Source organism: Xiphias gladius, chromosome 10 (assembly GCF_016859285.1).
Source record: "Xiphias gladius isolate SHS-SW01 ecotype Sanya breed wild chromosome 10, ASM1685928v1, whole genome shotgun sequence".
NCBI lineage: Eukaryota > Metazoa > Chordata > Actinopteri > Istiophoriformes > Xiphiidae > Xiphias > Xiphias gladius.
The window spans coordinates 10,501,728-10,527,061 of NC_053409.1; the positions used below are offsets into that span (position 1 = coordinate 10,501,728).

Genomic DNA, 25,334 nt, shown 5'->3' on the forward strand with positions numbered 1-25,334 from the left:
TTTACCTGTTTCTAATATAGATTAACTTGCTTAGATAATTTTATTGAGATGTGTAATTTTCTTGTTGCTTGCGATACATTAAAGTAATTACATTTAATGAAATCAATACATACTTTCATAATATTTATAAAAAGTAGGATTTAAAAACTACATATACAAAATTACTTGAATGATGGACACTTTTTGTCCACAGACTTTGCTTTGTTACTGTACTTACCCAACACAATTCTAAAACTCTGGCTGTTTAGGGTAGATTCAGTTACGAAAAAAGCTCAATACTGCAGGTTCACATGCCAGGAAAAAAAAGTCTTTGTATACCTCGGTCTTGATCTGCTATCTATGCTTGCCTGCTTCAAAGTTGCCCTACTGACACCCTGCTAGCCTATATATAGACTGACAGCCCAATGATGTCACTGAGGGAGCTTGTCCGGCAGGCGGGCAGGGGATGGCGGGGTGGGGAGAGTGTGTGTGTGTGTGTATTGTGTGCATGTAGTGGTGGTGGTGGGGTGTGGGGAGTGATTAATGAGAACTGGAATGTAGAACGTAAACAAACGCGACCTCGCCATCACCTTTCATTCACAAAACTGGTTCAGCTGACTGACTTTTTTTTTTTTTTTTCTTTCCCCCTCCCCCCCTTCCCTTAACCACTACCACCCGTCTGGATTATGTCACCGGCTGACACACACACACGCACTGGCTCTCATGCGCACACACATCAATTGTCAGCCACATGCCTCTTGCACAAACACTTTTTTTTCCCCCTCATCGCCTCCTCTGCCATTCTTTTCTCTCTCTAAATGTGGAACAGAGGGCACTTAAGTTCACGCTCTCCTCCACCTCCCCCTCCATCTTCATACCCCTACCCTCTCCGTATTATGTGTCCGTCTTTCTACCCTCCTGCTCTTGAGGAATTGCGAACCTCTTAAACTTGGCTAACTCCACCATTGTTTGCACTTCTCCACGTGTGCATGTGTGTGCGCATTCATATTTGTCTGAAGTGGGAATGTCCCAGGAAGTCAAGACTGCTCCCTGCCCCTTATTTGCCCTCTCTCCTATCGCTCCTCATCATCATGGGATAACCATCTCTCCCTCTCTCTCTCTTTCTCTTTCTCTCCATCTCCTATGATGTAGAAGCAGGGGGTATCATTGAATAATTCAGAATTAGCATGAATTTTTAAAGCTTAAGTCTTTCTTTCTTTCTTCCTTTTTTTCCTTTGGAAACGTGCTGCGTAGGGAAAGGCCACTGAGGCTGTTCCAGAGAAAGCCTTCTTACGCTAAATGCTCATTAGGATACTTTCATATTCTCTCTTTCTCTGTCTTTGTTCTTTTAGCCGGAACGGTCCACATTTTCCATCAAACCTGCTTCTGGGAATTTTCATCCCTTGGTTTTATCTGGCTGGGGGTTCTTTGTGTGGTGGGCTCTTGTAGCTCTACACCCCTATAATTTTCTAGTCATCTGAACTGAGAAATTCACAGAAATGTAGTGTCATAACAAGGGAGCACACTAACCCAATTTTAACCTCAGTTTGCAGTCTCTGTGTGAGGACAAGTATTTTCACTAGGAGGAGATCATCAGCACAAGCTTTTTCAAGGTCCTCACTTATATTTAGGGGATGTTTGATAATGTATTAGCTTGTAAGTAATTTGATTCTACCCTAATGGTAGATATATAGACTATATTTTCATCAAATATATCCATGCCCCCCCGGCTCAGCCCTCCACATGAACCCCTCATCAACTCAATGGCAGACCTAAAAATAAAGCCAGCTGAACCATCTTCAAACAGCTTCTAAACCAAGAGCTGTGCTGCAACTACCCGAGTGGGCAGTTCCCTCTGAGAAGTCCTTCCCTTCTCTTTGCTGTGTCCTCTGCTCCTGCCTGCTCTCCTCTTCCTCCGTTGGCCCCTCTTTAGCAGTCCCTCCATTCCCATCTTCTCAACCCTTACATCAGCTGTTTGCTGAGCCTCACTTCTAATATAGAGCATCACTGTTAGTGCTTTGGCCTTAAGTCCAGAGTTATCTCCCTAATACAGCCCCTTGCTGCACCGAAAGCCCAGTATGGCCGCTCGAACTCAAATCAGCTTCAAACTCATATCTGAAGACGTAGGGAAACCCAGCGTTCTGAATGTGTTAAAGTTTTTACCGTGAATTTTCATGAATCGTTTAGCCCTAAGAATAACAAGGCTACCTCTGTCTCCCAGCAAATTCAGGCGGCTCCCTCCAAGGTCCACAGACGCCCCAGTCCTCTGGCAGCAGCTCTACTGCAGAGGCAGCAGGGGATCTGAAACCCCCCACACCCACTACCACCCCTCTGGGACAGGTCACGCCACTGCCCCCCAACAGGTACAACACAGACATACTGCAAAACCACTGCAGTACTACTGCTACTAGTGATTCTGCTGCTATTACTACTAATATTAATAATGCTCCGGTCTCTACCACTTCTGCAACTACAGTACTAGTGGTAGTTCCTAATTTTGTAAAATGAATTTACTTTTTTTAGTTTCAGTGTGATATTCGTGTCCGTCAGCACAACTTGCTCCTTATGTATAAACAAGGATTGTCTGTTGATTAATGGCATAGTACTCCTATATTTAATATCTGATGTAATTCATATCAAAATGAAGCATCCATAATTTAAATAATCAAAAATGATAAAATGAACAATTTTTTCAAAAATAAAAGCATTACGTGTAAAATAGAGCTCCTTCACAGTACATTGTTTCAATATTTTTCAGTGCATCCAATCCCTGATCTGCACCTCTAACACATTTCCTCCTTCTCTCTCTCCTCACCTTGTCCAGGAGTAGTGTAAGCATACAGGACCCCTTCTCAGAGGTGAGCGACCCAGCCTTCCAGAAGCGTGCTGCCTCCCTGCCCCACTCAGCTCCTTACCAGCAGGGCCTCAGCATGCCTGACATGATGATGAGGATGCAGTATGATGCCAAGGACCCCTTCGCCGGGATGAGGAAGAGTGAGTGAGGCACATGCTGTGACACCCTTTCACCCAAACGCCAAATCCTGGGCCGGTTTCCCCCAGTTTCGCAGAATATGTTTTGACTTATTTGAATAAGCTGTTGTTTTGCTGTGTTGCAAAAAAACCCCAAAAAATTCCATTTTAATCAACTGTTTTATTTTGTGATATAAACCTGCGCATGGCCTATAAATGAGGATATTGGAATTTGAAACTTCATCTATAAACTTAATATGAACTTACGTAGCTCTTTGTCAAAATGACTCATGTATCCCAAAGCCATTATTCTTTCATCTGTCTCGTTGGACAGTGTATCCCAAAGCCATTATTCTTTTGTCTGTCTCGTCTGTCTCGTCCGTCTCGTTGATCTAATTCATTGTCTAGTCACCATGTTGTCTCAGATCAAGACTGATGTGTGTATGTTTTACTACTAGAACTATGAAAGGAGACGAGAACTGTTTGTTACACCACATATCCCTTTATCGAAAACACACCAGCTCGTCTGATGTTCGTGTAGCCTTCGTCTCATCCTAACTTTGTTCTTCCTTTTCATCCTCCTCTTTTTCAACCTTTCATCGTTTCCACCCTGCCGAGAAGCACCTGTTTTGACCGACTCATGTGGCTTGGTTTTCAGAACAAACAGTAGTTTTAGAAAGGATGGTGGCTCCTCTGAAGGCTGAAGAGAATGGAGTCTGAATGAATAATATGGTGGATGTTAGCTGCATAACAACAGTTGCAGCCTCAGAACAATAGGTTTACTCATGGAACAGGGTGATTACTCGTAGAGGAATGCTGCCACCTGCTGTTTAGGAGAAGACATGGTTCATGCAATTAAAGGAGCAAGTTTAAGCCTCTGTTGCATTTTTCCAGGACAGTCATAGTTAGACAAATATTTTAGCTTGTGTTTTTTTTTTTTATCCATTTTGTTCACGTTGTTGATATTTTGACATGAATTTACCTCCTTCTCCATCTTCCTCCACAGTGGCAGGAGCTGATCCCTACATGCCAGGCCAGATGCCTAGTGGTGGTATGCAGGACATGTATGGTCGACCCCCATCTGCCCTGAGCATGAGCCAAAGGTCACAGTATCCATACGGGCCGGGCTTTGACAGGAGGTAGGCACACAAGCCTAAAGAGGAGGGTGGTGAACCTATTATTGCTTTGGCATAATTCTAGCATGAGCCCTGAGGCCTACTGTAGTGTTTTTATTTTATGTACCTATCTGTGTGTTTATAACAGAAGTTATGTCAGTGATGTATTATCAGCTCTATGACGATTTCCCTTTTGTTTGATCCTCAGAACAGACCATGTGATGGGGATGGAGGGGAGCATGGGTCCCCCTGGGAGTCAGAACAGCCTGGGCCCTTCCAACAGTGAAGGCAGCATGTACTCTCCCAGCAGATACCCTTCACAGCAGAGGTAAGCACCTGTGGGTGTGTGTGCGTGCGTGCGTGCGTGCGTGCGTGCGTGCGTGCGTGTGTGTGTGTCTGTGTGCAGAATCCAGTTGTGCACAAAGTCAGAAAAAAAAGTTATTTATTAATATTTATGTCTGTAGCTTTGCTGACCATTTTTTAAATCAGTGAGTGATATATTTCTTCCCCCTCCTCTCCTCTATATCAGACACGATGGCTACAGTCAGCAGTATCCTGGCATGCCATATGGGATGCATCCATCTGGGATGTACCCACAACAGCAGGTGAGAGGCAGCTCTGTACATACTCAGCACTGTTCATCTCTAACTGTAAAATGGAAATACAGTAGCTTTACAGTGTTCACTCTGACTTCATGTACTAATCCCTCTAACATTTTGCTACTTTGGAATGCACCTTTAGATATTACACATAACATCACTAAAGCAATTCTAAAGAAATGATGAGAATTAATCTGCCTTGTCTGTGATAGTAAAATTATAAACAAAAAAAAAACCCTAACTACCGTCACCTTTGCCTCAACAGGGCTACAAACGGCCTATGGAAGGTATGTATGGCCCCCCACCCAAGAGACATGAGAGCGACATGTATGCCATGCAGTATGCCAACCAGCAGCAGGACATGTACAACCACTACGGTGGTGGGTACTCAGGCCCTGAACACAGAGCCATACAGGGACAGTTCCCCTACCCCTACCCTCGCGACCGCATGGCCCCGTCAGGACAGAGCCAGCACAGTTTGATGGGTGGGGGCCCCACTCCTAACCACGCTGCCGATGGGCCCAACATGTGGCCATCCAGGACAGACCTCGGCTTTCCCTACCCCAACCGACAGGGGCCGCCATCTCAAATGCCGCCTTATGGCTCAATTGGCAGAGATGACATGGACGGGAGGCCCGGGCAGGAGCAGTGGCACCGTCAGTCCCCCTACATGTCATCAGGCGGCATGCCTCCCCTGTCTTCACGCCAGCCATCGTCTTATTCTAGCTCCTCATCCATGGCCAACCACCTGCCCAGAGCACCCAGCCCAGGGGCCTTCCAGCGTTCCTTGGACTCTCGGATGTCACCCAGCAAAGTACCGTTCATGTCAGCCATGAAGATGCCTAAGCCTGGGATGGCCATGATGGGCTCACAGGGCAGTGGATCCATGGGTCAGTTTCCTCCCAACCTGAGGAGGGACCTCAACTACCCGCCAGGATCAGTGGAGGCCACCATGCCCATCCTCAAGCCCCGACGCAAGCTTATCTCCAAGGACACTGGTGAGATGGAGGCCCATTATTTCATGAGTTTTTAATAGGGTTATGAGGGGCGGTAAGGCTCTTTGGAAGATGCACTGTTAGTTGTGCATTTAACTTGAAAAGTCTTGGATTTATAGTATTTTCTTGCTCTAGAAAACACAATTTTATCACTGCCATAGCTCTACAGATAATTTACTGCTAATTTTATGAAAGGAATCACAATGATCTACTCTGTTCAATGTCCCCTTTATCATTTGGACAAAGTCTGATCAGCACTTTTTTTTTCTCTCTTCCTGGTTCCAAAAAAATCCCACTGACTTAATCCCAGGAACGCCTGAGGCTTGGCGGGTCATGATGTCTCTGAAGTCTGGCCTGCTGGCAGAGAGCACATGGGCTCTAGACACCATCAACATCCTGCTGTACGACGACAGCACCGTGGCCTCCTTTAACCTCTCCCAGGTAAAACCAATTTGATGACTACATCTCACTGCTGACTGACAGAAGAGATTCGTGTAGCCCACTAGAGCATGCTTTGACAGTATGACTTACAGTGAGTGTCACTATTTAAATCTGATCTTCTAGAGAAACCTTTTCTGTTGTAGTGAGGATCTATAAAATTTAATGAGTAGAAAATATTCAGAAGAACATTATGCCATTCCTATTTGTTTACATAGTCCAAAAGATTCAAGATATAATCGCTACTTGAGAAAAAGTGATTAGAATGAAAAATTATCTCCATAGATTGTAAATAATGGCTTGGCATTCACTGTGTGGGACTACTTGTCACCGCATGTCTGATTTCCTTCTACTTGAATTGTTGACACTGATAATATGTAATCTCTGTCTGAGCAGTTGCCTGGATTCCTCGAGCTCATCGTGGAGTACTTCCGCCGCTGTCTGATCGAGATCTTTGGCATCCTGGAAGAGTTTGAGGTGGGGACTGTGGCTCATAAAAGCCTTTTAGAGCCTGCTTCTAACCAGAAAGAAGAACCCACCCCTGACCAGGAAACCGACTCCACTGTCCAACCTGAATCTGAGTCAGCCCCAGGAGTAGAGATGCAGGTGGAGCAAGTAGGAGGCGTCATGGAGGAAGCTCAATCTGGCGCCGCAGAGCCAGAGTCAACCGTGGTGAACGGTGAAAAGGAGGAGCCTGAGGCGAGCGGAAAGAAGGAGGACAAGACTAAAGAGGAAAGAGAGAAAGAAGAGAAGAAAGAAGAAGAGAGTGAAGAAGGCGCAGAGAGTAAAAAGGAATCGATTGACCAGCCTGTCACAGAGCTAGAACCTAAACCGAAACAAGCCAGCAAACACGATAAGCTCCCAATCAAGATCGTTCACAAGGAGGACCTGATTGAAGACATGACAGAGCACTTAGGTTACATCACTGAGTTCACCAGTGGGCTGCTACACTGGCAGGCTGGTGGAGGCGACTCCACCACACACATTCAGACACACTTTGAACCCTGTAGTGCATCACCTGCCAGGGCGGATGAGAAGATAAGAAAAGAGAACAAACAGGAAAACAAGATGGAGGATGGAAAGAAACAACCACTGAAACATATCACCGCTACTATTGATGATGTTTTGTGTGCTCGGGTTGAGGCCCTCTCTTATGCCCACCCTGCACGCTCTTTGCCATCCTACCCCTTCAGGGTACATCCGGATGGGGAGCAGGACCACATCACCTTGCTGGAGGATGAGCCTCGCTACCTGGACGAGGCTCCGCTCTCCACAACATCTGCCTGGCAGGACTCGCTGTCCAAGCGGTGCCTCTGCATCTCCAACATCGTCCGGAGCCTGTCCTTCATCCCGGGGAACGACTCGGATATGTCACGCCACCCTGCTCTGGTTCTTCTTCTGGGCAGGCTGCTCCTGCTGCACCACAGGCACCCGGAGAGGAACAGGTCGCCCCCTAGCTACCAGAGAGACGAACAGCAAGAGCAGGGACTGTCAAGTAGCAAAGAGGAATGGTGGTGGGAGTGTCTGAGTCTGCTCAGGGAGAATGCCATGGTCACACTGGCCAACATCTCTGGGCAGCTGGATCTCTCCACCTATTCAGACACTATCTGCCTCCCCATCCTGGATGGCCTGCTCCACTGGATGGTGTGCCCTTCAGCTGAGGCCCAGGACCCCTTCCCATCAGCGGCATCCCACTCCCAGCTCACTCCTCAAAGGCTGGTGCTGGAGTGCCTCTGCAAGCTGAGCATCCAGGACGGCAACGTTGACCTCCTGCTAGCTACGCCACCTTTCAGCCGACAGGAGAAACTCTTCACTGTCTTGGTCCGTTACGTGGGTCAGAGGAAGGCCCAGGTGTACAGGGAGATGGCAGTGGCTGTCCTGTCCCACCTGGCACAAGGAGACCCAACAGCGGCACGTGCCATAGCCATGCAGAAGGGCAGCGTGGGTAATCTGGTAGGTTTCTTGGAGGATGGTGTTAGCATGGCGCAGTACCAGCAGAACCCTCACAGCTTACTGCACATGGGGCACCCCCCTATGGACCCGCCGAGCATAAACATGATGTGCAGAGCAGCTAAAGGCCTGTTGGCCATGGCTAAAGTGGAGGAGAACAAGACAGAGTTTGTGCTGTACGAAAGCAGATTATTAGACATCTCCATTTCCTCGGTGCTCAGCGTGGGAGTGTTGGCCATTATTTGCCAAGTTCTCTTTCACTTAGGGAAATTATGACAGGAGGAGAGGCAGGTCTCGCGCAGCAGACCCTGAGGTGGACAAGATATTTCTGTGGTTTTCTATTTTTATTTATCAAAATGACAGAAAATGTTTGTTTTTTTAAAAGAAGTATCCACATAAACAAAATATCTATATATGTATAGCTTCTGGGCCCTGTTAAAAAAGTGGGTTTGGGATTTGAAAGCTCATTTTAATACAAATATTTAATACCTGCTGGTGTTGGATTGCTACGTTTAATATTTTGTTTGGCATTTGTTTTCGTTTGTTTACTTTTTCAGCCAAAGCTGCCACCAGAATTTGGTGCTGAATTACGTGGTTCCTTTTGAGTCGATGAGTCATTGAGATGTTTTTCAGTTTTATAAATGCTAATATACTCATCAACATTTTGTTAATGGAGAGTATTTATTTAAAATGTGACACTGTACAGTAGTTTGAACTTTTTTGCCAACAGTTGTGGGGGAAAAAGCACTGACTTTTTAAATTGAAATGTATATGTCTCCATCGCTGGAAGATAAATTGTGCAATAGGACTAGAGCAAGTTATCCGTTTTGAGATCAAGAAGAAGATGTACATCCTTAAAGACACCTGCAGTGTGTGCTTTAGGCCATGAGGAGGCAGCATTGCACCAGCCAATCAACAGGAGAGAAGCGCATCTGTCTAAAGAAGTGTCTAATTTATCAATCATAGCCTCAACAACTTTCACAAATGAACTTTGTGTTTCCTAAGCACTTGTGTTATGTCTGTATTTTTTCATCACTGTGTATATAAACCGTTGTACAATGGAGCCACATGATTCTTTCAGTCTCTATCAAGCATAGCAAGAGATGGGACTTTCCGACTATTATAACAAATGCTTTTATTGTTGGTAAAATTTGTTATTGTTATTATACATATTTTGTTAATGGGGTCAAATATTTGAACATGGCAGATGTAACTGATGTTTCAATGTAAAAACTCCTGTATGCATTGTATTATAGCTGAGAAAACAATCGCTTTGGTAATCAAACGTGGAAGTGCCAGGGTGAGAGGATATCTAGGCGAGGTTGCATAAGAAACCACATATCTGTCTGTTTCTGTCCTCCATTCATGTCAATGGGCATATTTTTGAATCTAGATAATGCTCTAAAAGAAAAGTCTGAAAAGATCCTTCAAAATGTCCTGAAAGCTCATTGTAAAATTTGCCTTTTTTCGTATGACTCCATGTCTCTTTTATTCAGTATACACATTTATACTCTGTGCTGCACATGTCACAAATAAATGTACGATGAACATCGTTAAGCACCGGAGACGTTGCATTATGTCCAGACAATCTTAGGCCAATAAAACAAACATCAACTGCTTACGTGGCCTGCATTTTGTTGATTTCATTCAAAATGATTTGATCACAGTCACAACTGATTCCTCCCTCTCTACAGTTAAAATGTACAATGACTGAAATCCTGCAAATATTTCAGTTTAAAGATAAAGCTGGCTGCTTCTCAGGTGTCGCCTCAGAGGTCTCTGCATATTCAAAATGTTTCCCATCCATGAACCTCACTTTTTATTTTCATGTCTAAAGATCACTAGGAGACCAACAGGTCAGCTGTATTACTACATCATATACATCGTTTTATTTTTGGAACATATCAGCAGTGATTCTGACAGTAATATTTTCTATATAATAATTATCAGCATTGCTGCTGCAGATGAAACACCAGCTCTTTCCCAACTTACCACAGACTGCCTTGCATTATCATCTAATCTGCTGATAAAGGTTGAGCCTTGAGACCCAAAAAAAAGAAGAGATATTGCAGCAACTCTGTGACCATGTGTGTAATGGGAAACTTTGGTCACACTGTGAGAAATACAGCCACAGAAGGACACCGGTTTGATGGATGACAGAGGAAAGAATTTTACAGGCCTTACAACCACTCTCAGTTTGTTGATGGATTTCTGAAGCCACTGCAGGTACACAAACTTCCTTCCAGTTTAGAGACTTCGTGATTCATTCCTGGTGATATCCGTAGTTTCATATTAGTCAGTTTATTTGATACTCAAAAGTAAGGGCAGTGGATGCATCTGTCATTCTTTGTAAGAGAGGCATAAAATACAGCTACTTTGAACAGTACATACGCAGATTTTCATAGGAATGTAAATATGAGCTGGTCAACCCATTTATTGTTCACATGATACTGCTATATTCCTGGTGTGTTCATGCTGCGGTCTGGGACTGAACCGCAGCGCTTTCATTGCTGTTCTCATGGGACCCCAAACCAGAGCATCAGTTTTCACAATTTTGTCATTTAGAAAGAGGTCAGTGATCTTTCCACCCCCAGTCTCGGCATGTAGAGTGATCGGTACCCTTCCTCCTCACGTCCGCATGGCAGCCTGACACTCTTAAGGGACTCATGCTCTAGGTGAGAAGAAATCGAGATTTTTGAGATAGAGCTATAGTGAAAAACGATAGTAAGTGATGCTTACAACACATACCACATCCCTAGAGTACATTCAGTCGACTTGATCTCACAAACTTATTGGTGATTTTGTAAGTTTTCTGCTCTGTTTGTTTCCCTTTTCATCTTTGGTTATAGTTCATAGTGGTAAATCTACATATTTTATAACATGCTTTCTCTGTATGTAGTTTTGTGCTATTATATTCAGTGTCTATTAAGTGTGTAAGATTTTTTTTTGTGTGTCCCAAATGAACTCACATCAATTCCCTGTGTTCCTCTTTTACTGAGCCTTAAGTTCACAATATGTATGTTCTCCATGATAAATTATAGAAAGCTTTGACCTGCTATATATCCACTTCAATGAAGAATCATATTTGAATACTAGCGGCACCCTTTTATAAATATTTTTCTTCTTTTGTTATATTTGATTCAAAATTTTAAAGTGAAATCACATGACTTGATTATATTTAGCCTTGGCCATGCTACCAATCCCCCAATATAAAATCAAAGATATAATTATTTTTGATAAATTCATAGCACACTGTCATATTCACTTTACAAATTGCTCTTAGAATTGAATCTCCAGTCTATGTATTATTATTATTATTATAATTATCATTATTTCTCTAAACATGTTGCTGACAGCTGTTTGCCCGGGCTCATGGGTCTCTCATTTAATGAAGGCATACAAGTTGTTTTAGTCTCTACTGTCTCTATACTATACTACTGTCTGCTACACACCCTTCAGCTTGAGTAAGTTTTCTAGCATCGATTCATCCTACTCTCCCACTTTCTATTTATCTCATCTTTGAGTAGAATCCTCAGGTTGTTATTTTCACAGAATTGTTACTTCTTATTTGGTGGGAATTCGACGTCTTTCTCTCTCCCTGCCTTTAACAGGGGAAATGTGGGCATAATATTGAGCCCTATTTTAAGCTGCGGATGATAATAGCATTCCTGAGGTTGACAACATAGGCAATAAACAGTTTCATCACAGGCTGCGTTTCCAGGAATGATTGTTAGTTGGGTTGCTTGGCTGCAGAGAGGCACCATCAGTCATTTTCATCTTATTAAATTCTTACCGACACCTTAAAATTAATTAGACCATGCCTGAGTGGTGGCTGATAGTTTGATTGATTTCCAACTAATGTTTCTGTGGAGAAAGAAATGACTCATATGCTTTTGAGTACGTCTTGGCATCTTAACTTCAGCTGTATTGTTTTTACATCTATGCACCTGCACATTATAAACAGAAACTTAGCCCACATACCTCTGAGTGTTTTCAATTTCAGCCTGTCATTTAGAGTTCGGAGGGAAAGTGGGTTGTGTACTTTTTTGACGATGGAGGATGTGTTTCACGTAGGCAGCCAACCGCCGGAGAAAACCTCCCACACTCCTGTGCCTCTGAGAAGCTGAGTCATCGGGCTCTGACAGGATGGATGTAGTGGATGAGAGGAAGCGGGGCCCTTCACTGGCTACTGCTGGCCTGGGTACCCGGCCCTGCCGCCTCTCACCGCTGACGTAGGTAGATGAATGAGTATTGGGTAAAAACAAAAGAGACTACACTGACCTTGCCAGTGGTGTGTCACAATAAATGTGTGGTAGTGGTGGTCTGTACTGTGTGTTTACTAAATCAGGCTGCATCTGATCATTTTGCCCCTAGAGAGTACAATGACCTCTTGATGAAGCTTTAATTTCACTACATTCTTTCATCCTGTCCAGCTTTCTAAACGAAACAATATTGCCTGGATGAGGCCTCGGCAGGATGTGATTCAGGCCCATGTTGTTCTTGGATCCGGATTTCGAAGGCCCTATCATGTCCACCCATTCCCCAGCACAAACAAGGCTTCGGCCACGTGTCGTCCCGCTGCTTAACAAGCCCCATAGTTAAGGAATTAGTCTGGAGGGCTTACAGATCATTAGCAGCCATTAAAGACATCCACAGCTTTCCAACACATTACGTGAAACATGTTTCACTCAGTAGCTTCAAACGCCCAACAGGGGCAGCCATTCATGCTCTCGGTCAGTTTGCAAATGCATGACACAGCTTTAATTGGTAACAGCTTACAGTACTGTGCATGGCTACCTCCTTAGAAGTGCTATATCCTCAGCAAGCTCGGTATATGAAGTAATATAGTTTGTATATGTGTGTGTGTTTGTGTTTGTATGTGTCAGATGGGTGATGCTCCATTTCCAATCTGATAAGTTAGATCAATATGCCTGAATTCTTCCAATCTCCTTTCATAGAACAAATGCATTGGCAGAGCTTAAAAGGACAGTGAGAGTAAATGTTCTCCCTCTTTGTGTGATGTTTGAGTCTGAATATTTCAGTCCTTTCACATAACATGAAATGCAGCCAGACTTAATTTCAGAGGAGTGGATTATTGTGCGGCTGTGGGAGTGAATGAGCTAAACCGCTTGGGTGACTTCAGAGCTAGATGAGGAGGTGTGTGTGCATGTGCATAGGTGTTAAGATGAAGACAGATGACAGAGGAACTGTGGGCCAATGATGCAATCATCTGTACTAATCGGGCTAAACAGGAAACTGCATCATCAGAGAACTACACTTGGCATGTATGAGAAGACATTACCGCATGTCTGTTTTCAGTAGAAACACACTTAATATGACAAATAGTGCCCCCATTTATTGAACAATTTAGTGTCAGTCACGTTTGTCTTGTCAGTCTCTTTAGGCATTTTGTCATCGTCCTGAATCATGTTGATCCATTCAGTGCTCAACCTCACTGCTAAGCCTTTGTTTCTAGGCATTATACCTATAAATGTCCAACTGTACTTATCTCCAAATGTGAAATAACATGCATGAAACTTTTTGCAGTTTGCGGGGGGCAGTTAAATATAGTCACACAATATTTCACTGTCCTGACTTCTACCTAAAGTGTAAAATTGACTTACCTTTCATTTTTCTAAGGACCTCCTGGAATTAGTGGGGTTTCCGGACTAGTTAAGGGGTCAAGATCGTGGATGTATTATAAGAATAGGATATTGGACTTTGGAGATGGTGCTCATTTATTGAAATGAACACCTTTGTTTTCTTCAGTAATTTGTGACTCTCTGCACATAACGTCTCTTTCCCTGGCCCGGTCCACGCATCCCACAGGCATGTAACTAACATTACAACACATTCATGAAAAGCAGCTTCTTTTGATTCTGGGAAAGTTTTACATATATTAAATCTTCACGTTCAAAAAATTCATAATAAATTCAATATGAGCTGACCTTGTTTGAAGTCTCAGGTGTCCTGTCAACAGCTTTACAGACATGGTAGTCTGTGGGGAAAATCCTTTTTAGACTGCAGGGGATTGTTTTTGTTGCAGTACCACAGTTGGCCACAGGGAAAACCTTTTCTGATGCCGCATTCATGTCATATCATAGTTATTGTAATTGCCAGTTTCCCACTTGTAAATCGAATTTGTCTCCACATCCAAGTTGTATTTACGACTGGGATGGTGGAAATTTTTCTGAAAGCTCCAATATATCCAGCTTGTTACTAAAAAGCTCGGAAGTGCTAGCAAAATCTGTTGTTAAAGGTAGTTAAATGCTGAAATTACTATATTGAACAAATTTTTAACCCTCAAAAATCCAACTCCGTTATTACACTTTGTTCAAATTACACTGATGTACAATAGCCATTAATAGGCTTTTATCAAACAATTTGCTTGCCAGGTAGTATAACACTCTTTGTGGAAAAGTAGCGAATGTTCGTGTCTTTCTATTTTATTTTTTTAGTGTTTACTGATTAAGACACCTGGACTCTGCAGTAATGAGTGGGAAGCAATAGCACAAGAAGACTGGCAGCCACAGTTTTGAGTTGTCCGATGATGTGAACGCTCAAAAGCGGTAAACATTGGACACTTTCCCATCATTGCCTTAGCTCCCACATGACGTGAATGTGTCATGAGTTGGTCTCTCAGTACTTTATGACTTCCCCCAGTACTTCTTTACCCCATTTCCAATTTATCCTATTGAAGACATAAGACTTTTAAAATGGGTCCTGAGTATATTTAATTATATTCATATTTAATGCACTAAGACAGCTGGGCACCGTAGTTCTCAGCAAGTAGTAGCAGGGTAACTAGGGGACAACTGCGTGACCTAGTGTGTGAGCCCTGACTATGGACCTGGACCTGCCCACCAATCAAAAAAAAAAAAAAAAGCATTTTATAGTTGTATTTTATTTATAGCTCTATATATTTTTATTTTAGATAGTATATATTTGTTGGGGATTGTCTCAGGTGGATTTGGGATTTGGTGCACTAGTGACTATTTACTGCACAGAACAGACTGTGTGGGATTCACTCAAAATAAACTACAGTGCCCACATTCATTTTATGGTAATGAGGGAGAATGGGGTTTTTTGTAAATGTTCAGAGGTGTTATGTTTTATTCAGAATGAACAGAAGCCAATAAACATAGCTTTGGGGGGAAAAAAGGAAACGTGTCACCCACTGCAGCGGCGTGATTGACTGATGAGTTTTGTCAGCTTTAAAAGATCAAGCAGATGGCATTAGTTTTTGAAATAATAATTTTCAAGAACTATCAAGACCATAAATAAAAAGATTCCATTACTGGCAAGAGTGCATTCATGCCTCACTTTGGTGTTCAGTTACCGTGAACCCCGGTGTCACCACAGGCTCCTCCCTGGACACGCCCCTGCTAATGGGGGACCTCCCTACACCACCCACTCGCACATTCACCGGACGCCTGGAGGTCCGTGGACCACGGTTTGGGAACCCCTTTAATAGCCCGTCCTCCCCTTGGACCTCCTCAGTAGTGATTCCAGCCACGGTCGGAGAGGGAGGAGCAGGATGGGAGGCTCTGCTCGGCTCCCGCTCGGCCCCAGTGTTGATGTTTGTTGTTTGCGAGGGCGGCAGCACCGTGTGTGGACGGGGACACACTGAGCGGAGGGTTGTCGACTGGCCTGCCTACACGCTTCTTGGGGAATACTGCAACTTTTTTTTTTCCAAGAAAGAAAAAAAAAAAAAGCGGCGGAATGGTGCAGATTTCTGATGTTTAATCGCCGATTGTTGCTGGGAAATACGTGGAGATATGGCTATAACATCCTGCTTGGTTTATGTTGTGCGCAAACACTCGTAGTGTTTTTTCTCTGAGCAACGGCCAGTCAGGTAGCTGGAGCTTTCTGAGAGCACCCCGCCGTGTGGTCTTTCTCTGGATTCCCCTTCCCGTTTTTAGACCAAGTTCTCCTTCGGCGACGGGCGACCAATTTCAAACCTTTTTTTTTACCCTGTAAACTTCCAAAAATGCTGTTCTTCGCATTATCCTCGGCTCGTAACAAACCTGGGTAAAACGAAAGGAGTAGCTACGTGACTACACCCCAACACGACGAGCAGTGTTACTTTCCCAAGGTAAAGCAGCGCGTCAACTGTCGCCTCAGCCGGCAGGGCAGACAAGCTCAGCCGGGATGTGAAGCCTTGGTGTCTGTAGTGTTACGTTGGTTGGCAGTGCAGCCGAAGAGCACAATCCAAACATTTTCATCATTTTAGCTCTTCTTGAGCGGGGGAGTTGAAATAAAATAACCAAATCGAAGCATGTAGTTGTGTGGGTGAAGTGAGTGGGCAGCAAGCTAGCCCTTAATTGCACAAGTTGGCCAACGTGCTAACCTTAACTTACCAGTCATCTCAGCAACTTGCTAGCCGTGTTAGCCTTAGCAACATTTAATAATCAGTTTCTGTGTGATGTTAGCCAGGTTGCTTGCTAACAAAGGCGCTATTTACGTGACGCTATGGTATGTATGAGCAGCTAGTGAAGTTATTCACCAAGTTAGCTAACGTTAGATTAGTCAAACCTGCTGTTCTACCTTTAATTGTAGCTTTACCGAACTCACTTAAGGTCGGATAGGTCTTTGGAAAACTACGCAAATGTAAAATGTGCGTTAGCTGGAAATCATTAATAACAGGAATGTGTCTTCCACTTTTCATAAACTTTTTTCCACTTTGCACGCACTCCAGGCATTTGTCTGTAAAATGGTGAACTTAGTCTGTCTGCTTAACTGAACTGGTTTATTTTCTTCACAGGGGCGCATCTCCCCTGGGATTCATTCAGGTGTGGGGATTTTAATCAGCATTTGATGCATCTCGGGCTATCTGAGTCCATGAGAGAGTGCGAGTACAGCCAAATAAGTACTCGCAGCTCCACACCAATGGAGACCCCTTACAAGAAAAGGAACCCAAAGAGGAGAAAGTGGGAGTCCTTCCCAGGTCGGAATAAATTTTACTGCGATGGGAGGATTATGATGGCCAAGCAGACAGGGGTTTTCTACCTCACCCTTGTCCTTATTCTTGTGACTTGTGGACTTTTCTTCACCTTTGAGTAAGTATTGTTGAAAGTATGTCCAATCTTTGTGCTCCCATCTGCTTTTTACTTGAGCACGCTGACATTGTGGATTATGGATTTCATTTCATGGGCTCAGCTGTCAGAGAAGAAGTTTAGATATAGGTCAGTTATGTCACAGGCATCACTCTGGAGTGGGTGCATTTCCTGTGATCTCTTCAGAGCTCAGTGAGATGTCAGTATAAACTGGTTGGGGATTAGACGGAGGCATCTCTGTTTGTAGAATGTATGGTAAATATAACTCTTTAGTAGAGGCGGTGTGTTTTGCTAGGGGCCATTGTTGATGGAAACTGCTCTGTGGTTCATTTGAAAAGGTGTGAGTCTTCTGTTCTAATTTGTTTATGGGTTATATATGCCCTTGCATGATGTATTCAGTTTAAAATAGGGGGAGGCAGTATCCTGTGCCAGCTGAGATGTCCTTGAGCGAGGTATTGAAATTGACCAGTTCCAGTGTTGCTGATTTGTAGCTGACCAGTGTGTGTGTGTGCGCGTGTGTGTGGGTATATACGTGTGTATATGTGTGTATCTGCCGGAAAACCTGACATAAATTTGAACTTTTGTAAATGCATGACTGAAATTGTTCAGTTTTGAGGGCATACCAAACTGCAAGTCCTGAACAAAACAGTTTGGTGTGAGTACATGTAACATTAACCGTTAGTTAGACTCCTATTAATGTTATAATGTATAGTCAGGATGGACTATGATGCTCACGCATTAGCTTCCACTCAACTGAAAAGCTATGAAAGTAGCTACGTTGTTAGCTGGATGATAGATGATGACACTATTTCAAAATTACTCCAAGAATCTTTTTTGGGGGGGGGGCGTCATATCAGTGCGTATCAGACAACATATATGCATATAGGCCGTCAGTTTTACTGACATATCTGTGATAGGCCAATATCGACCAATAAATCGGCCTGGCTCTAGTCTAGGGTGGACAATACAGTTACTGTATGCCAATGTTTGCCAGTTGCACTCCCTTAAACACAGTTTCACTATCCCCCAAGGAGCCCACTGGTAAAACAACATGCAATTAGCAAACAGCATGTCCTTTTCCATACTGCCGCATCCAGACCATCATTTTCACCTCATCCCGTATATCCTAATTTGGCCCACTGTGACTGAAGTGCATGATACAGAATGTAGACACAGACACTGACCTGAACTCTGCCAGCACTAGAGAGTACTGCCAGAGAGAGTGCATTGTCTCTTTCCTCATTAGTCCTGACTAATCGCTTTGGCATATATCATCTCAGAAACCCCATCTAAACTAGATAAGAATCCTGCTCCATCATGGAATTTGTTGCTCAGTTGGACAATCTTTATCAGGGTAAAGGGCTTCAGAGCCAGAGAGAGCTTAATAGGCAGAATATGTGCAGTGGTTGATGGCTGCTGTTCAGTATCTGCACTGTAAAGATAGTCCATGCTTCATGATAAACACTCACTGGCCACTTTATTAGATACACATGCACAATACAATAGCTCTGCCATGAATTCTACTTTTATAAAGCTGATACATGTTCAGTTTTTGTTGTGATTGTCAAAAAGGTGATAATTCTACATTATGTTTATTTCTGAGGTCGTAGTGGGTGGTGGTGGTGTATTGGTCTGCGTTGCATTGAAAAGTGTTTCTAATAGCCTGCCACCTCGTGTATGTAAATAGGGTGGACAAAATATTGTAAACACCTTCAAATATACTGTAGTCCAGTACACCACCACCACCAACTACGACCTCAAAATAAACATAATACGTAAGGCTGTTGTATTGGATTGCATTGAATTGTACAGGTGAACCTAATAAAGTGGCCGTTGAGGGCCTGTGAATAGTCTGGCACACAACCACTATTATAAACAAAACTGTGACTTTATGTGTTCCTGTGTTTCTGTGTAAAACATTGTGTCCTGATATAATTTAGAACATTTTGATATGACTTGCTATGATGTATACTATAATTTTATTTTCTAGAGATATGTGTTAGCTAGTGCTAAAACAAGTAGAAAGTTAATTGATCAATTCATTGACCAAAAAAATAATCTAATCAACAACTTATAATAATCAACTAATCATTTTAGTCGGTTACAAAAAAAGCTGACCAAATGTTTGATATGTCCCGTTACAAAACATTGCCAGTTAACTTTTTTGTTGGCCCTGTGTTTCAAGTCCTTCACGGGCAGAATGCTACACATCTATCAGCATTGACCCCTGGACCACTTCATCTTTCAATACATTGTCACCTCAGCAGAGATACAGACATAACCCATGACCAAAGGGCATACTGTTCGAGAGAAGGCATTGCAGGCTTAAACCTCCAACCCTCTTTATTACGGGAGAGATGATTTTAAAAAGATATATATATATATATATGAACTTGGATGTTCCCCAGCACCCACATGGAGGATGCCAGATGCTTCCTGATGATACCTCTCCCCCCTCAGATAGCTTAATTTCATACACCGTGACCAGTCAATGGAGCCGGGCCCAGTGCACTGTCCCCTGTTTGTTGTGACTACAGGGGACATTTTTTTCAGGAACACACTGCAACCACAAAGCCACTTTTCAGCTTAGCACTGTCCGCCCTGCTCAGCTGTCCATGCCCTCAAGCAGACCAAGTCCTCCTGACTTTCCTCTCTCACTGTCTCCCCCCACCCTACTCCCATCAGCTGAAAGGAGACATTTATCAGACAGGGCGATAGTCAGCAGACCTGCACATTGGCTTCTTTTGTCATTAACTGTAATGTGTTTCGATTAGATGTGTTTTTCTAACGCCACTCGCCAGTTGTCAGCATAGTGGAGAACAGCTCCTCATTCAGTTTGCAGGGGCTTCTTCTGTCTTTTGAATGGCCTCTGTATCCTATTATGGTATTTCAAATTAGGCTGTGGTATGATCACACCTGGTCTGTATCAGTGGAATCCAGAAAGAGTCAACAGATGGTGAGTGTTTAGGGATGGAGACATGCGCAGAACATTCAGCAGAGATCTTGCTACATCTCTGTATTTCTTTTTGCTTGTTTTCTTTGTCTCTGTCTAAGGGGTGCTCAGCCATGCACAATAAGCCCTGTTAGTGACCAGCAGACTTGGGTCTGTTTATTATTCTGTTGCTGGCTCCCTCCAGACATCCATGTGTGCTGTTGTTGCACATGTTGCCTTCTCTCCCTTATGCCTTGTAAAAGTTCACTCAGGCAGATGTTTGAAGTGATGTTCTTTTAGGCTGTTTTGTTTGATGTGAAAATTGATCATAACATGTACAGTTTTGGGCAGAGAGAAGGCTAAACACTTTGGTTTTAATAGAATTTTTATGTGGACAAAGCTGTAAGATGTAATTTACTAGTCGTCGCGACTGGGCTGTAACATTAAGCAGTGAAAATTGTCTACATGTGTGCTGGTGTTAATTATTGAAGAACATTTATACTGCTGAGGTGAAAATGGCTGCATTTATATAGCGCTTTTATTTAAATCTCATTCACCTATTCAAACACACGCTCACATACCGATGGCAGTGAGCTAGTTGCTGGCCTGACCATTGGGAGCAATTTGGGGTTCATATCGAAGTGTTCTTGCCCCTTTTATCTTACAGTGGTGACACTGCATGTACATATTAGGGATGAGCAATTCATTGCAAAGTCCGCCATTTCTGTGCCAGAATTATTATGACAAACCTGATTTATTGGAAGTTGTCTAACCCACTATTGACTTTCAGAGAGATTGAAACTGTGATTTTCAAATCAAGAAAAATTTGAGCCACTTTGGTGAGTGGTTAGTCACAGTGAACCTGTCATGAATGCCATCAGATGGTGTAAGTTTATAAACAAGACAAACAGGTTTATGGTTTGCGTAGAAAAACATACAAACTTGAATTCATTTACATGGAAATCTGAAGACTTGATGAGTAATCCACTTGTAAAAAGTGTATTAGGTGTTTGGATGACTACTTTTTTAAATTAGGATGTATTGGGTAGTTAGTTTCTTGCTTTCTGCTCACACCGATTCTGTCACTGCATAATGCGAATCTGCATTCGACAGCATTCTGCACTACTCATGATTTTGACATAAAGAGCGAGAGGTTGCCTGAATGTGCATGTGTTTGGCCGGCACGCTACCCTTCATAAACCTCTTTAAGTATGCGATTAGGATCAACTAAAGCTCAGCATTTTTTGAAAGAGTTCTTAAGCTTTACTGTCATATAAGGGAGACGAGGCAAAGGTTGGCTGTGAAGTAAGCATAATAGTCACTGACTTTTATTCATGTATTTTACTTGCACCTAAAATGGTAAAAACATAACACACAAAAAGAGAAATAGAAAACAATCATACAATAAACAACCTGGTGTTGGCAGAAAAGGCATAAAAAAGGATCACTTAAGGCTTATTAAAAGGCCCTCCTAATGTCACACTTGCTGAGGAAACATTATAAAATAAAATTACAGCATACAGACAGACTTAAAAACTAACAAGGCTACAGAACACTAAGACACAGAACAGTGAGAAACACTGGAAGAAATAAGTCATATTGTGTAATTGCTCAGTTGGTTCAGACCAGAGACTTGTCTGAGTTCTTTTTAATCTACACAACAAAGTGTGCCTTCTCACTTTTATTTAGATCAGTGTGTAGGCTATTTCAACAGTTGTCATGTAGATCATCCCAAAAATTGATGTTTAGTCTTGTGATAAACTATCTCCTAATCTCTCATCACCATTTGCACTAGCAGGTAATCCCGGTAGCTCAGATTCCTTAGAAGCTGTTGAAAAGAATCATGCTCAGATATTTTAATTGAACAATACCACTTTAATTTTGTAATTATGTTTGTCCACAGGTTTAATAGAGTGGCCTATTAAGAACATTGTAAATGGACAAGTAGGTCAAGGTCAAGTTCCTTAGAAGTGGTCCTTGGCCATCTCTTCTTGTGAATAGAAAGAAAACACTGTAACCCCATGAAATACCCTATAGGCACTATATGCCTGCTTCATTCAGAGAATACAATAGCTCTCAAGACCCTTCTCAAGCATGCGATCTTCTGGCTCTCCTGTTGTTACAATTTGATATAGGCAAATCAGTGAAATGGTGCTCCTTTCTTTCTTGCACTATGTTAGTTCAGCGCAATACTCCAGAAGAATAGCAAGTAGGTTTGCTGCATGCTTGGGCAAAATAATAAGTCAGCTTTTAGAGTCTCGTAAGGCAAACAATTGCGAAAGAGTCTCTGTCCACATAATTTGAACAGTCACACCCATGGTAGAAATGGTTTCCCAAGACAAGAAAAGCATTCCTCTCAAGCCAAGCTGAGAGACCTGATTTGGTTTCACTGGCTTACATTTAACTGAATAGAAGAAATACAACTTTTCAAACATAAGGACAGCATAAGAGCACGCCGATTTTGCTACAATGTACTCCTTTTTCAGGTCGGTAAACAAGGACGATGGACATGTAGTACTTGACTGTTTAATCATGTATAAATATCAGCTAGCCAGATCTAGGTCAGAAGTGAATATGTTTTGGATGTGACTTTAATTCCTTGTAGGACATTCTGTTAGACACTTTATTGCCACTGTCTGTTTTGCTTTAGAAGCAAGAGGCAGATCTGTCACCTAGGCTCACTGAAACCAGGAATCATGTCCAACTGTTTGCTTTTTGTAGTGTGATTCCTCTCCCTGACTAGCTCCAAGCCTTCAATCGACCCTGCACCCTCTGTTTGTCACACAGCTTTCCTGTGCTAGCACATCCACTCCCTGTGCCAGGGGTAATTGAGTGCTTGGCACATGTTGGTTGGAAGGTTATGCTAGCAAATTTGGAGGCTTCTCATACGCATAAATGACCACTGCAGTCCTCTGGGGCTGTGCTGTGCCCTACTGACATCTGTCTGAAAGGTGGAAAGAAATTACGATTCCATGAAGTAGCCTGGGCAAAAATGTAACCATTTGCAAAAGCATGTCATGTTCAGTTGTTTCATTGACAAATGACTTGGCCTACAGCTACGAGGAGGTTCATGTTCTGCCCTTGCCTGCCATCTAAAGCAATCAAAATGTAATAAAATGCAAAGCTGACCAAGCCTTGTATCCATGTAGCCCAGATGAGTAATGATACCTCAGAATGAAAGGCCCCAAAGCCAAGTGCTTTAAATGCCTTTTAGCACACGTTAAGCACATTTTAATCATATTCACATATTTGGTACTGCATCAGTTTTGAATAAGATCTCTGGATAAACTATACCTCTTCTCAAGCTAGTACTGAGGAGAATTACAGACCCAGATACTGTGTGTGTTGGAGGATGGATGATGTAAAAAATGACTTATTTTTTCGAGATCACAGCATATTGATTGCCCTCAAAAGTGGGAGGGTGCGATTTATCTCAGGTGACACTGAAAGGACAGCCAGTGAACAGTGCTGAGTGAAGCAAACTGTCACATGGTTGCATCCAGCGGAAATGAAAGCCCCCCAAGATTAACTCCCAGTTTTGTTTTGAAAAAATGGTTGGCACCACAAAAGGATTCAGTGGGAAATGTGATAACAGTAATTTGGATTGGATTATTTGTTGAGGTTAGCACACCTTTTGGGAGGCAAATGAATTTGGAAACCTCGGGAGACCCTATTGAGCTACAAAGAGAGCATAAATTCTGGAAAAAGAACTATAATACAAGATTTACCAGGGTGACAGTACTAGTAGATTTTATGTCATTTCTATGTCATGATAAAAGCCTGCACAGAAGTTAAATATATTAAATTTATACCAGATAATACATCTATGAATTTAGATAATTACATTTTTTGCTCTGATTGACATGCTATTTGCTAGTATAAGTATATAGGAACAAGTTGTAAACTGGAATGAATAAAAAACTTGCTTTATGGCATTATTTAAGCATAAAAAATGCAACAACTTCGTTGATTTATGCAAGGATCAAATGGTTGGCTCTCTGGCTGTCTTAGGGAAAGAGAGTAAAGTTAATATGTTTTGTTTTTATGAGATTGTGCATGGATTAACTTTTCTTAAATTTAAATTGGTGTACAATTTTCAAACATTAGATTTTTTTTAATTGGTTAATAGACTATTGTCTCTTTATTTGGTACATTAGGTCAAAGCTTGGCCACATCAAATTTAATTTAGTAAATGGCCTACTCATTGTATGAGAACATTTGACAGTGTCAAGATGGGTTTATGACAGTAAAAGATAAAATCAATCCCAAACACCTTTCCATGTGCAGCAACATAGCTTTTGCATAGATATGATGATAACATAAGATAATATTCCAGTGTGTGTCACTTTTTCTAAAGCTAGGAACCTAACATTAAAGTCAAGGAACTCTTAAAGTTAAAGTAAAAAGTTGGGTTTAAAGGGAACAAGGTGAAGTCTAAAGACTGTTATGACTGATAATTGGAGTTTAATGACCTGTTCCAACCTTTCTAGGCAGGTGCTACAAAGGCCAATTTAATGATGCTTAAAAGAAACTTTATCTTAATGGAGATATTCTCTTCTTATTCAATTACAATTTTTTGTACATTATAATATAGCTGCTTTAATTGGGCTGGGGAATTCAAAACCAAAACCAGTATTACATAATTTAATCTTCTCAATTTTCTGTGCATCAGGCTCAAATGTGTAACTACCACGTGTAGCTTCCTCTTTTACTTCTCCACCCCAATAGCAATATCCCTCCAGTGGAATGAAAGAATGAAGCAATGAACATTCCTTATTTGATTACAAAGCAAACATTAGGTTTTCCTTATGTCAACAGAACACGTCATGCTGCTGCTTACTGCTATCTGAAAGCTTGTAACCATCCTCTGGTTAAAGTCATTGCTCATTGTGTATTATGCCACTCTATGCTCTACAGGGACATGCACTTATATCACTTGCAGATGCATTAACCATAAATCATTATGGTGTTTGCCCTAGGAATTAGCTACCAAAGCTTTATTGCATTGGCTTCATTGGTTGAGTAATTCACACTGACTTTGACAGTCAAGCTGTACACTTTCATAAATGGGTTACCTGTTGGTGAGTAATTATGAGTACAAACTCTCAAAGAGCAGTCATCCCAGACCTTGGCTTTACAGTCAATGTCTTGTCTTACACTTGTTTCGTACCAGCCATTGTGGTACACAGCTTCAGCATTGCTTGCTTTGATTGACCAACAAGGCTGTTTTTGTTAGCCTGTTGCTCCAGGGATTTCGGTGGGTTGAAAGATAGTCTTGACAAAGTTTATTTTGTAAAATT

General features: G+C 42.3%; 2 protein-coding genes across 5 annotated transcripts in view; both read left to right on the plus strand.

The window, feature by feature from the left end:
* The window catches only part of LOC120795643 (AT-rich interactive domain-containing protein 1B-like), a 174,582-nt gene extending 164,946 nt beyond the window's left edge, over nt 1-9,636 (plus strand). For both annotated transcript variants that reach the window (XM_040137714.1, XM_040137715.1), the window contains 8 exons: nt 2,201-2,342; nt 2,804-2,973; nt 3,956-4,088; nt 4,273-4,392; nt 4,594-4,669; nt 4,929-5,661; nt 5,969-6,099; nt 6,493-9,636. In XM_040137714.1, coding sequence (XP_039993648.1) covers nt 2,201-2,342; nt 2,804-2,973; nt 3,956-4,088; nt 4,273-4,392; nt 4,594-4,669; nt 4,929-5,661; nt 5,969-6,099; nt 6,493-8,322 — 3,335 coding nt within the window. In that variant the 3' untranslated portion in view covers nt 8,323-9,636. The remainder of the gene's footprint in view (nt 1-2,200; nt 2,343-2,803; nt 2,974-3,955; nt 4,089-4,272; nt 4,393-4,593; nt 4,670-4,928; nt 5,662-5,968; nt 6,100-6,492) is intronic.
* A 6,378-nt stretch (nt 9,637-16,014) lies between these two features.
* Nucleotides 16,015-25,334, plus strand: part of LOC120795326 (palmitoyltransferase ZDHHC14-like) — a 45,884-nt gene continuing 36,564 nt past the window's right edge. For 2 of the 3 annotated variants that reach the window (XM_040137160.1, XM_040137163.1), the window contains exons 1-2: nt 16,015-16,141; nt 16,811-17,105. In XM_040137160.1, the coding sequence (XP_039993094.1) occupies nt 16,864-17,105 (242 nt within the window). In that variant the 5' untranslated portion in view covers nt 16,015-16,141; nt 16,811-16,863. Of the gene's footprint in view, nt 16,142-16,164; nt 16,522-16,810; nt 17,106-25,334 lie in introns of those variants that run through there. The other variant, XM_040137161.1, reaches the window with a different exon arrangement.